At 45.6% G+C, this 17,003-nt stretch overlaps 2 protein-coding genes across 4 annotated transcripts in view; one reads left to right on the top strand and one right to left on the bottom strand.

The window, feature by feature from the left end:
• The window catches only part of KRIT1 (KRIT1 ankyrin repeat containing), a 21,405-nt gene extending 18,758 nt beyond the window's left edge, over nt 1-2,647 (bottom strand). The window contains exon 1 of the mRNA XM_061555367.1: nt 2,629-2,647. The gene's annotated coding sequence lies outside the window, so the exon portion shown is untranslated. The remainder of the gene's footprint in view (nt 1-2,628) is intronic.
• On the top strand, nt 2,620-17,003 carry LOC133345017 (spastin-like). 3 transcript variants are annotated; one of them, XM_061555370.1, is made up of 16 exons: nt 2,620-2,760; nt 4,095-4,178; nt 4,291-4,380; nt 4,823-4,962; nt 6,134-6,255; nt 6,640-6,733; nt 7,382-7,456; nt 8,076-8,147; nt 9,339-9,414; nt 10,200-10,291; nt 10,717-10,796; nt 11,511-11,553; nt 12,286-12,365; nt 13,641-13,711; nt 15,277-15,317; nt 16,486-17,003. In XM_061555370.1, the coding sequence occupies exons 1-16, from the start codon at nt 2,679-2,681 to the stop codon at nt 16,603-16,605; spliced, it is 1,362 nt and encodes a 453-aa protein (XP_061411354.1). In that variant the 5' UTR covers nt 2,620-2,678; the 3' UTR covers nt 16,606-17,003. The 3 variants fall into 3 exon arrangements, with proteins under 3 accessions (XP_061411354.1, XP_061411355.1, XP_061411356.1); XM_061555371.1 differs by having other exon boundaries at nt 4,251-4,380; XM_061555372.1 differs by lacking the exon at nt 2,620-2,760 and adding an exon at nt 3,182-3,242.

Here is a 17,003-nt window from a genome sequence, read left to right as displayed (position 1 = left end):
CACGCTGGGTGAGCGAGTCGGTGTGATTGACCGCGGACCCTGGTGCGATGTTGTCACGCTGGGTGAGCGAGTGGGTGTGATTGACCGCGGACCCCGGTGCGATGTTGTCACGCTGGGTGAGCGAGTCGGTGTGATTGACCGCGGACCCTGGTGCGATGTTGTCACGCTGGGTGAGCGAGTGGGTGTGATTGACCGCGGACCCTGGTGCGATGTTGTCACGCTGGGTGAGCGAGTCGGTGTGATTGACCGCGGACCCTGGTGCGATGTTGTCACGCTGGGTGAGTGAGTCGGTGTGATTGACCGCGGACCCCGGTGCGATGTTGTCACGCTGGGTGAGCGAGTCGGTGTGATTGACCGCGGACCCCGGTGCGATGTTGTCGCGCTGGGTGAGCGAGTCGGTGTGATTGACCGCGGACCCTGGTGCGATGTTGTCACGCTGGGTGAGCGAGTGGGTGTGATTGACCGCGGACCCTGGTGCGATGTTGTCACGCTGGGTGAGCGAGTTGGTGTGATTGACCGCGGACCCTGGTGCGATGTTGTCACGCTGGGTGAGCGAGTCGGTGTGATTGACCGCGGACCCTGGTGCGATGTTGTCGCGCTGGGTGAGCGAGTCGGTGTGATTGACCGCGGACCCTGGTGCGATGTTGTCACGCTGGGTGAGCGAGTGGGTGTGATTGACCGCGGACCCTGGTGCGATGTTGTCACGCTGGGTGAGCGAGTCGGTGTGATTGACCGCGGACCCTGGTGCGATGTTGTCGCGCTGGGTGAGCGAGTCGGTGTGATTGATCGCGGACCCTGGTGCGATGCTGTCACACTGGGTGAGTGAGTCAGTGTGATTGACCGCGGACCCCGGTGCGATGCTGTCACACTGGTGAGTGAGTCAGTGTGATTGACCGCGGACCCGGTGCGATGCTGTCACACTGGGTGAGCGAGTCAGTGTGATTGACCGCGGACCCCGGTGCGATGTTGTCGCGCTGGGTGAGCGAGTCGGTGTGATTGACCGCGGACCCCGGTGCGATGTTGTCGCGCTGGGTGAGCGAGTCGGTGTGATTGACCGCGGACCCTGGTGCGATGTTGTCACGCTGGGTGAGCGAGTCGGTGTGATTGACCGCGGACCCCGGTGCGATGTTGTCGCGCTGGGTGAGCGAGTCGGTGTGATTGACCGCGGACCCCGGTGCGATGTTGTCGCGCTGGGTGAGCGAGTCGGTGTGATTGACCGCGGACCCCGGTGCGATGTTGTCGCGCTGGGTGAGCGAGTCGGTGTGATTGACCGCGGACCCCGGTGCGATGTTGTCGCGCTGGGTGAGCGAGTCGGTGTGATTGACCGCGGACCCCGGTGCGATGTTGTCGCGCTGGGTGAGCGAGTCGGTGTGATTGACCGCGGACCCCGGTGCGATGTTGTCGCGCTGGGTGAGCGAGTCGGTGTGATTGACCGCGGACCCCGGTGCGATGTTGTCACGCAAGGTGAGCGAGTCGGTGTGATTGACCGCGGACCCCGGTGCGATGTTGTCACGCTGGGTGAGCGAGTCGGTGTGATTGACTGCGGACCCCGGTGCGATGTTGTCGCGCTGGGTGAGCGAGTCGGTGTGATTGACCGCGGACCCTGGTGCGATGTTGTCACACTAGGTGAGCGAGTGGGTGTGATTGACCGCGGACCCTGGTGCGATGTTGTCACGCTGGGTGAGCGAGTGGGTGTGATTGACCGCGGACCCTGGTGCGATGTTGTCACGCTGGGTGAGCGAGTGGGTGTGATTGACCGCGGACCCTGGTGCGATGTTGTCACGCTGGGTGAGCGAGTCGGTGTGATTGACCGCGGACCCTGGTGCGATGTTGTCACGCTGGGTGAGCGAGTGGGTGTGATTGACCGCGGACCCTGGTGCGATGTTGTCACGCTGGGTGAGCGAGTGGGTGTGATTGACCGCGGACCCTGGTGCGATGTTGTCACGCTGGGTGAGCGAGTGGGTGTGATTGACCGCGGACCCTGGTGCGATGTTGTCACGCTGGGTGAGCGAGTCGGTGTGATTGACCGCGGACCCTGGTGCGATGTTGTCGCGCTGGGTGAGCGAGTCGGTGTGATTGACCGCGGACCCTGGTGCGATGTTGTCACGCTGGGTGAGCGAGTGGGTGTGATTGACCGCGGACCCTGGTGCGATGTTGTCACGCTGGGTGAGCGAGTGGGTGTGATTGACCGCGGACCCTGGTGCGATGTTGTCACGCTGGGTGAGCGAGTCGGTGTGATTGACCGCGGACCCTGGTGCGATGTTGTCGCGCTGGGTGAGCGAGTCGGTGTGATTGACCGCGGACCCTGGTGCGATGTTGTCACGCTGGGTGAGCGAGTGGGTGTGATTGACCGCGGACCCTGGTGCGATGTTGTCACGCTGGGTGAGCGAGTGGGTGTGATTGACCGCGGACCCCGGTGCGATGCTGTCACGCTGGGTGAGCGAGTCGGTGTGATTGACCGCGGACCCCGGTGCGATGCTGTTGCGCTGGGTGAATGAGTGGGTGTGATTGACCGCGGACTCTGGTGCGATGTTGTCACGCTGGGTGAGCGAGTCGGTGTGATTGACCGCGGACTCTGGTGCGATGTTGTCGCGCTGGGTGAATGAGTCGGTGTGATTGACCGCGGACCCCGGTGCGATGCTGTCGCGCTGGGTGAGTGAGTCTCCGCCACTGCCGCCATGGAGGACCCCGTGAAGGAGTCGCACCGCGTCGCCTTCGCCTGCCTCACCGCAGCGCTCCACGAGGATGAAAACTCGAGCGGTGATCACAGCCCCCCCCCTCCCCACCTTCTCTGTCGCTGCCCCCCTCTCTCTCTGTCTGTCCGTGTCAATTCTGCGCTGCGATGAGAGAGGCCTGGCGGAGCGGCGGCTTTTGAGAGCAGTTGAAGATTGTGGCTCAAAGTTTGCAGGACGTGGAACTGAAAAGGTCTTCGATGAGGAGAGATGGAGCCGCGAATCGATGTTGTCGTCTTGAGTGTAAAGTCTGAAGGTGTCTCACGTCAGAGCAGTGTCGTGGAGAATACCTGTTACTGTCGGCTCGTGGTTTTTAAAAGCCTTCAGATACGATAAGCAGACACGCAGAAATAAAGACTCTTGTTGAGGAAATAACCAACTGGCTTTTCAAAAACCGTTTTAAATATAAATGATGAGTAGCCGTGGGTGAGCAACATTGCAACATTTACCGTCAGATGGGCAGGACAAAGTAACCACTTACGACGGAGATGCGTTACGACTCCCATCATCGTAAGTGAAAATATTGTAAGTCGAAGATGGTCTAGCCAGGAGTCTTAAAGAATGGAGATAATTTAGCAAAACAGAGCAATTTACAGTACCGTAAACATTGCAACATTTACCGTCAGATGGGCAGGACAAATTAACCACTTACGACGGAGATGCGTTACGACGACTCCCATCATCGTAAGTGGAAAATATCGTAAGTCGAAGATGGGCTAGACTAGCTAGGAGTCTTAAAGAACGGTGATAATTTAGCAAAACAGAACAATTTATAGTACCGTACTGTATAAACTATGTACTGTATGCATTTATCAATTACAATACTTTATTGCACAGTTAAATGTAAAGTAAAAAACAAGGTAAATTCTTAGCCTGCCTACATGAACTGCAATTTAATAGAAAGTTTTTTCAGGAAACAATCCTATCTGCTATAAAAACTGTTAACATGCATTGAACGTATCGTATCGTGGTAACCTTAAAATGAAACCGCTAAAGCTACGTATCATACATATGCATTGAATGTATCGTAACGTATCATATTGTACTGTATTCATAAGATTTTGTCTGTCTGCATACTTGAACGATGTTAGGTTGTTGATGGCAATTTTGTCGTATCGCCATCGTAAGATCGAAATATCGTAAGTCGGACCATCGTAACTCGGGGACTGTCTGTACTTTGAGCACACGTACAGTAACACTATCCAGAGCTTAAACCTCTCATCTGTGGAAGCCTGAGTCGGTAGATGTAGCCACGCTGTGCGATCAAAATAGTTCGTGGTAAGATAGAGACCCTTGAAGAATGTCAGGCCTCTTCCATGTCTGATGGGTCATTGTGATATGGGACTTGTCTGTGCTGTACAGGAGACAAAAATGAGGCGATCAAATGGTACAAGAAAGGGATTCTGGAGCTGGAGAAAGGCATCGGCATCTCCATCACATGGCAAGGTAGCCGACTCAGACGAGCACGTGATAATATTTCCCGCGTTGGAATGTTTTGCATCATTTCTCAACGTGTAGAACGATTTGGTGTCTTTGTTTTTCTTTCTTTTCGTGCCAGGGGAGAAGGCCGAGCGATCTCGGAGCCTGCAGGAAAAGATGAGAAGAAACCTGGAAATGGCCCGAGAGAGGCTCGGCTTGCTGGGTTGCGGTCAGCGACATCGCAACGTGGCAGCAGTCACCATTCATGTTGTGTCGAGACGCCTTCTGCCTCGCAAGCAGTCACCAGCGCTGCTTGCTGCTGCTGCTGCTCGTGGCCACATAAATAGATGTCAACCCATACGGTTTATGCTCCGTATTCTTGTACAGGGAGATTTGAGTTTTCAGCTCCATGCGGCGTATACATCCTGTTTCAATACGTGCAACAAAAACATGTGTATTTGTTTGTGTTTCTCCCTTGTGATGGGACTTTGTAGGATGAACGTTGAGATTTATAAGGGTCACGGGGTGACCAATAAGGTCTGAGTTGGTCAGTAATAAGGTAGGGGGCACTGATAAGGGGTTGACAGGTATGACAATATGTTCTATTTTTCTCTGATATCCCATGCAGAATGGGGCAAGCTGTATTTTCATGAAATGTGCTGTAATTTCAGAACAGAGTGTTCCGAGATCAAACGCTGGCCACAAAGGTGGCCCCGTGCCCAGCACCTCGACTCAGAGTAAACCCCGGCCACAAACCAAGAGCACTTTAGCAGCAAGGCCCTCGTCCCACCGCGCCGTGGCGACTAACAGAGTGAGAATGGCCTGCTGTGTTCATGTTCAAAATGACCATCTGTTCATATGTCCGGGAAAGGTGAACTTGAACATATTTATTTTCTGCAGTGTCCTGCTGAAAAATGTTTAGCCAGTTTGATTGTAAATATGTTATGAGTGTGGGGGTAAACCAGAGTTCCTAAAAAAAAACACATACAAGAGAACACATGCAGTTAACTCCACATGGATAGATCACATACATACATACCCGCTTGCCACACTACCTCTTACTGGAAGCTCAGTGCCTTGCACATTGATGTCTCGTGCATATGATATTTGTGTGATCCACAAATTAAAAAATAGTCTTTGGATGTATCTAGTTGTAAACTTAGACTAATATTAGAATGATTTTCTTTGGGTCTTTCGGTAAAGCCACGTAGATAGAAAAATAATAAAAAATCACGACGTTTCGATCGCAACACAAGCAATCGTCATCAGGTGAAAGATATAGTGGGAGAGCTGCTGAGGCAGGAAAACATTAAGTCACGATTATAATTATTTCTCTATGATGTGGTATATGGTTCAGTCTTTCTCCCGAAGGGCTACCTTTTGTGAATGTCCAATTCTCAACCTCCTTTTGATGCTTTCATGCTCCCATTGCTTGCCATGATGAATCTTAACATTAGTTTTAGGCATTTTATATAGGTATCTTGAAAAAAGATATTATATACCAGGAATCAAGCAGTGTTTCATATCAAAAAAATGTCAACACTAAAACGTCTGTGATTGATTTCATTCAAAGTCTGTTTGCCTTATTGACGACCCTGCCGTGGCTGCCCTCCAAGCATCGCTCACATCGCCGTTGCTCTCATCTGTTACCAGCCTTTGCCTCTTCTGTTGCCTGTGTTCTGCTGACGTCTCTCACGTTATTCCACCTATCAACTGGTCCACTCATGTTACAAGCCAATTCATCTCCCTACACTTTCACGTCATGTTAGATGTGACATGCATCATGCTCTTCTGCCTTTGCACCTGATTACAACTTGTAATTTTTACCACTTCGATCTGCGCTGTTTGTGGAGATTGGGTGTTTGTGTTAGGTCTGGAGCTTCCAATAGGCATCTTTCATTCGAAATATACTTCTGTGCATTTCAATGAATTATAGGAAGCAATGGTAGACAACTTAACACGCTCTTCTCCTTTCCATCCAGACGACGGTGCCCAGGCAGCAGCCAGTGGCACAGCCCACAGCCCCATCGGTGCTCAAGAAATTGAAAGCTCTCAACGTGGACAACACCATGGCCCAGCTCATCGTCAATGAGATTGTTGACAGGTATGGGATCACATTATTATACCACTCAACTCAATTGTTAAAGTTTAACCTCTCGAGGAAGCCGGATATAAAAGTGAGCTAGAAAAAGCTGCCTAAATAAATAATTATTTTCTAAATAAACTAAAGAAAAACTCTTGACTGGAACACTGCAATGCAACTTTAGTAATTAGTTCATTCCATTCTGCTGGACATTTCACTATTATCATTATAACTGTCCACCTATGCATGGAAAGGATTAAATACAGGATATGCAAAGAGCATTGAGGGGATTTATAAGTTACATTGTAGTTCTCACATATGAACAAGTACACATTCTCCTAAATGTACTTCTTTCTTCAAACATCCTGGCTTCCCAATGTTCCTGATTGAATCAATCTTTTTCAGGAGTCCGCAAGTCAAGTGGGATGATATTGCAGGACAGAAAGTAGCCAAGCAAACCCTGCAAGAAATAGTCATTTTGCCTTCCCTCAGGCCAGAGGTACTGCACGTAAACTTATCTTGTTCATTTGTGTCGAACCTATGCATCAGGAGAAGTTGTATCCTGTCACTTGAACTTAAATGGATACAACCTAAACAAACTATTGGGTGCTTAAATTTCGATTTAAAGCTTTCGTGACTGCAGGAATTCATCTTCTTGGGTGCTGTTTTACTTGAGGATTTAAAGCCATGTTCATACACAGCAATATCACCACTGCCCCATATAAGTAAAATAAGTACGATTTCGCTTCTCAAGTCCCAGCAGCTGGCCAAGTTAAGATGTCAAACTCCCCGGCAAGCGCTGTGCCCCACGTACTTTAACATCGCACGCCTTCGAGCTACTCCTTCACATCGGAATGCCATGACTTCCATTCCTGGTTGGGAATCGACTCGGCTCATCATGCCTCCCAGGTCAATACAATAATTATTTTGCGGCTAATTAAGAGGGGGTTTTCTAGTTAAACTACATTCAACGTTTAATAATTGATTGGAGAATGCATTGGATAATTATGAAAGTGCGTGGTATAAATACTTAGTGGCTGATGAAACAAATACTCGTGGTTTATAAGTCAATCATGTGCCACAGCGCCACCTAGCGAGAAGCAACTTTACATAAGGGTCTGCAATAAAAGTGTTTTTTGTTGTAAAGCTCTTTACAGGTCTGCGCTCACCTGCCCGTGGGTTGCTGCTGTTTGGCCCTCCAGGAAACGGGAAGACCTTACTGGTATGCGTTGTTGTGAGTGCTCATGATTAGCTTAAGTTAGAATGCCATGACTGTAATATAAAACAGTTTTGTTAATGTAAAGAAAAAACATGCAGGCATTGGGTCCGGTGTTCGACTGGGCAATACAACCTTAGCGCCTCCCTTCTTGGTAAACGCACAGTGCCGCTGTTTCTTTCAGGCTAGGTTAATGTACATTGTTGCAATGGCTCAAAGTAATGTCAAATGTTGGCATCGTAAAAGATTTCGATTTAAAGCTTTCGTGACTGCAGGGATTCATCTTCTTGGTTCTTTCGGTAAATCACGTAGAAGGGAAGTAATAAAATAATAATAATAAAACATAATAAAATTATTCTCACGACGTTTCAGCCACAACCTGAGGACGGCTGCTTGCGTTGTGGCCGAATCGTCGTGAGAATTATTTTAATGTTTTATTTTTATTATTTTATTACTTCCCTTCTACGTGACTTTACTGAAAGAACCGAGAAGATCGTAAAAAATGACTAAAATAAAATAAAACGTTAAGCGTGTGCTCAGTTCTTCGCACCGTGATCTAAATCAAGAGTGCCGCTACTGCTTACTTTTTGGCCATATATTGAGATTTGTTCATCTTTTTTTTTAGGCAAAAGCTGTAGCAACTGAGTGCAGTGCAACTTTTTTCAACATCAGCGCTTCCAGCATGATGTCAAAATACGTGAGTACAAGACAAATGGCAGAGTGCCAGAACCAACATGGTTTTTCTGTGATGTTATTGGCTATCCCTACTGATTCTTTGGGTCTTTCGGTAAAGTCACGTAGATAAGTTGAAAGAAAATAACGAAAAATAACAAAATACTACGATGTTTCGATCACAACACAAGCTATCGTCATCAGAAAAAAAACACAGGAAAGCTGCTGAGGAAGATTGTTTTAAAGGTTTAAAATGGGTGTAGCCCAAGGGTCATAAATGAAGTGGGTGGGGACTAGTGATGTTAATGTGCGAAATTAGCATGTTAATGTTAGATCGGAGAGCTGCATCCACGAAGGTGTGGCGGTGGCTATGTTAATGTGAGAGATTAGCATGTTAATGTTAGATCGGAGAGCTGCATCCATGAAGGCGTGGCGGTGGCTATGTTAATGTGAGAGATTAGCATGTTAATGTTAGATCGGAGAGCTGCATCCACGAAGGCGTGGCGGTGGCTATGTTAATGTGAGAGATTAACATGTTGATGTCAGACCTGTTAATGTAAAATCAGAGAGCCGAAAATAACAACTAACATCGGAAGGTAGAGTGGAAACATCACAGCCAGTTATGATTTAAACTGGTTAATAACGTCCTTCCAATAATTGCTCAGTTTGTACCCATCTTCTCGGTTGAAATTGTGTCTGTGCCTATCCCTACTTGTCAGAGAAAATAGGCAGAGTTCTAAATGAGTGAAGTGCACTCGGGTAAAGCATATCAAAGTCAGTACCTCAAATCACATGTTTTATGTTATCTTTGTCTAACTCTGAGTAAGTAAGAATGTGTTATTTGTAATTCATAATCTTGTTCTCTGGGCTTTATAAACAGCATTTCAGATCGGATCAGGGTTGTCAATTTTCAAGGATGATATTTCTAATTTCGCCCGACTATTTGTGTCCACAATTTAAGTGGGCAACACAATTGTGTCCCATCACAATAGTGCTCAAGAATTAGTGCCTCACTACTGAGTGGAGCTTCAGGTGTGTGATGAACAGAACAGCCTGAGCCTCTTGCATATACGTGTTTATACAAGTTCAAAAATGAACATAATTTCCAATACACATTGATGTTTGAATAGAGTTGGTAAATCCTTCTGGTGTGCTTTGGCTATAGGATGTAATTTTTATGTTATTGTTAAAAGGTATGACCGTGTTTGTGGTGCAGGTTGGAGAGGGGGAGAAGCTGATGCGTGCCCTGTTCGCTGTGGCAAGGGAGATGCAGCCATCCATTATCTTCATAGGTACTCATTCAGTCCCTTAAGTTAATGCTGTGAATTGTCTTGAGCCACTTGTAAATATTTGAATTCAATACAGCTGGCAAGGTCAAGAGGTGATCGCAGCCAATATCATTGATGCTTCCTTCTCAAGATTCTGTCGTTGTGGATTCTGGTCTCCAAGATCTACTTATACACTCTGCCACCATTAGACTCGAGGTCACTGACTTTGGTTTCTGACCTCTAGGCTGCCACTGGAAAGCCGAGCTCAGTAATCTGCCTTCATCCTGCCCCACCTGCCCAACCGATGACAACCTTCTGTTCCTAAACGTAGACTTTTTTTGACAATTTCTTTTTTCAAAACTCACATTTATTATTGCGATCTTAGGTCAAACTCGGCATCAATCTTGAGAGGAGTTATCCTTGTAACCACTTTGTTCGCTTATAATGCAACCAGGACAAAAATAGCTGCATACCTCTGCTTGTGTTCTGGGTAATTGTATACAAACTGTTAAACAAACCACCATCCTCTCCATTGGATTGTGAACCTAAACACTGCAATGGTTGTGTGCACACTGGCTTTTAATGCTCAATTTTAAAAAAAATCCACTCATATCAATCAAAGACACAAGTAGGGTACGGTGGCTTTGCCACAGTGTCTTGCAGTCTGAGTTGTACCATAGCAAACATAATTTGCTTTGACAGTCCTATGTTGTTATCATGATCGAGATGTCGACGAAGAAAAAGTGAACATAGCCTTTCATTGTACAGGGCTGAGGAGAAAACAAGTGTGATTGATTTATCTGTTGCAGATGAGATTGACAGTTTGCTGTGTGAAAGGAAGGAGGGAGAACACGACACAAGCCGGCGAATGAAGACAGAATTTCTCATGCAGTTCGATGGAGTACGTTTACTCCACTGCACTGTAATGCACTGTGCTGTTTATTTAATTATGGGATGCACAATGAGGACTCATAAAGTGCTGCGATTCTCTTTACTGACCGACGTGGTTATCTGGAAATTGCAAGCACTGTGGAGCGAACATCAATGAGAACGCTATTTGTACATATTCAAGCCAAAGCCTATACATTCTAAAACTAGCCTTTGGCAGTGCTCATTCATAGGCAGCCCTCAGTCATTCGTGAGAATTCCACTCTTCTGGCAAGTGCCACTCTCCACATATATAATCCCACTTCTGACTTTCTGTCAATTGGTACTAATTTTATTGACCCCCGAAGTATTGATGGGTCATATGTACCCTGGACCAGCACATGGTGCAGTAGAAAGGAACCAGTTGAATGTGGATGTTAATTTGTGAATGTCATGCAGGTTAAAAGCGAAGCAGAGGACAGAGTGCTGGTAATGGGAGCAACAAACAGGCCCCAAGAACTGGACGAAGCCGTTCTCCGGTAAACACATTTTAATTAAACACATTCCTGTGGAGGGAGCTGGTAGGAACGTTGGGTTGCTCAGTCAGTGGCCAGGGTCAACGGCGGCGTGGTGTATTCCGCAAATATGGCCGACTGAGGGCAGGCACAAGCCGGCGTGAGTAGGTTAAACGTTGAGTTTTATAAGGGCACCACGGGGTGACCAGCCCCTCCCCACCCAGCCCCACCCCTCCCACCCCTCCCACCCCCCACCCAGCCCCACCCTCCCCCTACCCAGCCCCACCCAGCCCCTCCCCACCCAGCCCCACCCTCCCCACCCAGCCCCTCCCTCCCCACCCAGCCTCTCCCTGCACGACGGACGGACAGAATAATCCCCTGTGGGCTGGTCTAACCAGGAGGTTCCTACCAGCATAATTCATCTTTGTTTTGTGTCTCACTTCCATTGGTATTGGGTATACCAAAATGTAACGTGTATTAAATGTGTGTTCTAGAACTGAGCACACGTGGAAGAATATTGTTCCTGAAAAGATATTGTTCTCATTTAAAATCAGTCCTGATAATTCAACTGTAATTACCCAAGCCGTCTTTTATGCCGGTAACTTCGATCGCTGTCGTAATTTTGCTCAATGCTCTTTCGAGGTTTGCGCACCAGAAATAACAGCTTGCGTCAATGAATATTCAAATATTGTTAGCCGTCGGCATGAAAGCAATGGCACTGGTGTGTGTTTTTTTCAGACGATTTCCGAAGAGAATATATGTCGACATGCCCGACGAAGCCGTAAGTCTTGCCCATATACAGTCGGAGTTTAAAAACACAGTGGCGCTCATTTCCCTTGGCAGCCTGAGGTCATTGGTGGATCTTTAACACACTCATGGTGAAGGCCGCCACTTCCTTCATTGGATGATTGCGCTTGATTTAATCGACCTTTCAGATGATAGTGTCAATCTCTGACCAGGATTTTAACCCCAAATCCTCATGATTGTCCATAATAGAGTTGTTTTGGGTTAGATCGTGTAAATATATAAATGTGTCGTTAAAACCTGTGTAAATGTCAGGTTATTTGCATCCATTTTTTTTGCATCACTCAGACAGACTTCTGCATCAGACATACATCGCCAAGCTGTACAGCTAATCTCTTGTAAATTTCAGCTGGTTTGACATTTTATTTCACCAGAAACTTGAGTCTGCAAGGATGTGCCACAGGACATGACACGCTGTTAGCTTCCAGATTGAAAATACCCAGACTGCTTTGCACAGCTGCGATGCCAATAGCTATGCACACATTTTCAGCTGATCTTTCATTCGTTTACAAGTATCTAGACCAGGTTAACCTCGACACCTTCAAAATGTATATGAACAGGAGTTTAACAACTGAACGAAGGAAATCGTAAACGTAACACGTTTTATCAACATGGAGGTTAAAGCACAGCCATGAACTAAGCTGAGCCAGAAGGGACCGTGGAAATTGGAGCCTGAGTTCCTATAATAATACTCTGTTTTATTTTACAGGCGAGAAAACAGATTCTTAACCATCTTTTATCCAAGCATGGCAGTCCGCTGTCAGAAAAAGAACTTGCGGTACTTGCCAGGTAAGATTATATCCGAAGGTTGTCTGCATTTCCTCGTATTCTCTTGTCATTTAACTTATCCGAATCCATTCCTTCATGATAATGTCGACTGTGTTGTAATGTTGTACCCTGCCAGGCATTTCCACCTCCTTTACTGCCTTTGTTCCAAAATGCCACAAATGGCAGGGAATTCTTGTTTTCTTGGTGTAACATCTGTAATATGAATCGTATGGCTGATGTCTATGTAATATGTTTCAATGCCAGTTCTGGGTCATGCCTGCCAGCTGATATGAATGATGAGTCATTCTTCGTGATATACTACTTAAAATCATCAACACAAATGCAACTCTATCTGTAGCTCCCACCAAGTACATAAAGAGAGCAACACTTAATAAAACATCCAAAATCTACTGTAACTGATATCGATATGGGCCATAGTTGCTTGAGCTCTTCGATTATATTATAGATTTATTAATTGTTTTTGAACAAATTCTTAAAAGCATGTCAAATAACAAGATTCAAATGTACAATTACTGTGTTTTTCTAACATCTCGTATGGTTTCCCGATGGTGCTGAACAGGAGATTCCATTGTTTTAAGTTGCATATCAAAACGTATAATTTGGACTCAATGCTATGCTCAAGGAAAAGCGAGAAACATGTGACTTGTGCGATAACAAGATCAAAGTCATGCGAAGTAGAGAAAGGTCGGGGCAGGTTAGAACAATGGCAGGGTACGTGTTATCCCCCTAATTATATAAACATTTGATCACGTGGCCAAAAACAACGGTCACTCTCAGTTTGCTTGCACAAGAGAGCCTACATACATGGATCTGTGCCTGTTACTGTAGAAGATACAAATTTAAGCATGCCCTTTTGTATGTAGCGTATAGCTTAGCTGGGTAGAGCAGTTGAGATTCAACATTTGCGGGGTTTAGGAGAAACCTCAGCATGGCCACGTAATACATATACAATGTATTGATTGTAATACTACCACTGTTCAACTTCATAGACAATATTATGACCCGACTCAATTCAAAGAGGCTTTGACTCTCTTCTGCTCACCGGACTATAGTTCTCCTGTTGCTGCCACTTGGCATGACAGGCCTAGGCCCTCTGCTTAATGGCTGTCGATTGTGGTGAAGCTGTGTCCTTGTGATGTGATGGTGGCCGTTAACTGTAATTGAAACTCAATCATGACTCAACTTTTTAATTGTATGTTCAGTTCAGGGACCATAAATACTGGCGATGTTTAAAATGGTTTCCATCCTTAATGATATTTTGTATCAATATTTCAGGACAACCACTGGTTACTCGGCAAGTGATCTGACTGCACTGGCAAAAGATGCTGCGCTCGGGCCTATCAGAGGTGAGTGAAACTTCACCTGTGTGACCAAGCAGTCGCTCATCACTCAGTGTTATACTGGTAGGAACCTCCTGGTTACACCAGCCCACAGGGGATTATTCTGTCCGTCCATCGTGCATCCAAAAATGGGAGGGGTGGGGCTGGGTGGAGAGGGGTGGGGAGGGGAGGGTGGGGCTGGGTGGGAGGGGTGGGGCTGGGTGGGGAGGGGCTGGTCACCCCGTGGTGCCCTTATAAAACTCAACGTTTAACCTACTCACGCCGGCTTGTGCCCGCCCTCACAGTCGGGCATATTTGTGGAATACACCACGCCGCCGTTGACCCTGGCCATTGACCGAGCAACCCAACGTTCCTACCAGCTCCCTCCGCAGGAATGTGCTAACACAACCTGAATGAGCCATCACTCATAGTGTTGTTTGTTTTTGCAGTTTTATTTCTGATCTTTTTATTGCTATTACATTGTCCTTTTTATCTGCGCTGATGTATTTTGGAATGTGCATGGTCACACTCCTGGTATCTCTTACAAAAGAGTTATATTATTTCGGTGGTCTGTCACCTGTTTATAAATAATGTACAAGTACGTGTATACAGTATGTGTGGGTTCTACTTGCTCCGCAAAGGAAAAGCAAAGTAACTTTGAATAAAATCGTGATTGCGAATTGTATTAGTTGAATTTTGAAGGTTAATCATTACAATTGTAACAATTTTAAGTGGGAATGTGCAATTTACATTAGAATAATGTGCAAGATTTGCTTTATATTGCAAACATGCAACAGACATTATACAATACATTTTGTAAATGAGAATAGGACATGCATATGCCACTGATAATTGCAGGATAATAAAGTCAAGGTGTCCACATGCTCAGTTGGGTAGTGCTCATCTGAGTTGGTGGTCCAGAGCCAGCAGCGGAAATTCCACAGTCCTATTCCCGGGACATGCTGTCCGTAGAGCAGCCACTGTTAACTCCCCACAACGTGTTCATTATTTTAATGGTCATGGGGGGGGGGGGGGGTTGTTTGACTATACTTCACCACGCTGTTCAGTGTAGGTTGGTGAAAGGAGAGGAACTCAGCACTGATGTTAGCCGTGGCCGGAAATCGAACTCCGATCGCTGGATTTACAGCGCAGTGTGCTAACCACTGCGCCACTGTTCCCCCCCCCTGTAGTTATGAATTGTATGTGGCTACTTTATAGGCAGCACAGGGCAATGCAGCTAAATCCTTTGTTGCACTGCACTATGCTGCCATGTCTATGGTCCCCATCTTTACCAACTGGCATTGACCAGCGTGGTAAGGTGTACTCAAATAACCCTTCTGTCCCACACGGCGTGGAAGGGCCCTCATCCAGTAGTGAGTGGCTTGACTAAAGGGCTGTACCAGTACGTGATGATAATGGGATGACCCCCCCCCCCACCAACTAGGATTTCAGCTCAGCCTCAAACTATAACAGGTGTTCTGACACAAAGCCAGATATTGTGCATGACATCTGGCTACTTAAATGTTTGTCAATACCTAAGCATAATTGTTGCTTTAAATGTAACTGTTTATGCATATTTATTTTCTCTTTAGAACTCAGCATGGAAGAGGTTAAAAACTTGGCTCCAGATGATGTACGTATCTTGTTGATTTATTATTTTACTGAAAGTTTTGCTGCATTTTCATGATTTGTTTTCAAGATGATCTTTACTTGGAATGTTTGGCCAATGACTACCTTTTGTATGTGGTAGATAAGACACCAGTGTGAAAAGTAACTCCACACATACACGAATATAACCTCAAATTAATCAAACAGAGGTTTGCAACCTGCTTGCTGTACTACCTCCTACAGGGGTCTTATTGAATTGATGCGTTGCAGCCATGTTTTCCCACGTTTGTAAAAAGCAAATCAAACAAAATTTTGTTTTTTAAATAAAAACATTTTTACTGCTAATTTCCATGAAACTGGGGGCAGACTACCATTGTAAGGATGTCTATACACTTCGTAATGTGTACATCAGTGTGACATCAATTTTTAAAGTCAGTTTATAAGAATGTTCTGACCACCTTTAAAAGTTGCAGTTCAAAATGGTTTGACAAGACTTTGGCAACGCTGAACTTTTGCGTACGTGTTCCAAGTGAAAACGGCAAGGCTTCACTTTGCTGGTTGATTCACTGTAACTCTCTAAAGATCAAGCTTGGCACAAATTCCACTGCTCCCAAGACACGTGTTGACCTCTACTCCCAGCTAGGGATCACGTCACGTATCTCCACCGTCTCTTCGGGATGCTGGGACACATGAACACATTTGTCAGTCCACCTCATTCACGCAGCTGGCAAATTATAATACTTTCATTTTATAAAGCGTCATTCATGCCAACAGCATCCCACAACTCTGTACATTAATTATATATGAGGACCAAATCCCATATACAGCTACTACCAAGCAAATTAAGAAATGAACAAACATACACCAAAAGCACAAACAACAAAAAAGTTATCACAAAAAAGAAATATAGGCAGAAGCTGTCGTCAACATTTCAATTCGTACAACCCTTAAAATACTTTAAAATCACGTGACTGTACAATTACAAAATGTTAGATTTTGTCGAAATAATATCTGTAAATTTTGTGTGATGTGTGTTTGTTGTAATTTTCTTGTTTCCCTGAACTTGACCAATGTTTTATGACTAAAACTGTTTCCATTGTAGTTTATTTTACCCAAGTTGACTTTACATTATTTCTTTTATCACATGATCCACCACGTTTATATAAAAAAAAACTGCCCTATGTTTGTTTTAGGTCAGAGGAATCCACGTGTCGGACTTTAAAGAATCTTTGAAGAAAATCAAAGCAAGTGTGAATCCCCAGAACCTCCTTACATACTTGAACTGGAACAAGGAGTTTGGTGACACAGCCTAGGCTGTGTTTATACTCAAAAAAAGCTGGACATGCTTACACATCGAGCATGCATACTTGACAGTGATGTACGTAACATGTTGCTGCTTTGTAAAATAAATAATTAGGAACTGCAATGACAGCGAGTGGTGTATGAGCAAAAAGCAAGAAATAATAACATAACAGACACGTATATTGTAGACTCACCTTGCAACCAATGGCCATTCAGAGCAGAGGGAAATGAATAAACATTGAAGGACGGCACTTGATAATGTATTTGCCTTGAGAACACCGGGATATCTCTGATGAAAACATGCAATGTGGATACAGATGTCAATGAAAGTACTTATTGATGGGTGTTTGTTTGATGTTTGTTTTATATCAATAAATTATAAAGTTTGGGATCAAGCCTAGAAATCAAA

This window comes from Lethenteron reissneri, chromosome 21 (assembly GCF_015708825.2).
Source record: "Lethenteron reissneri isolate LAM-NWPU_2019-01 chromosome 21, ASM1570882v1, whole genome shotgun sequence".
NCBI lineage: Eukaryota > Metazoa > Chordata > Hyperoartia > Petromyzontiformes > Petromyzontidae > Lethenteron > Lethenteron reissneri.
This window is presented reverse-complemented; position numbering and strand designations above follow the sequence as displayed.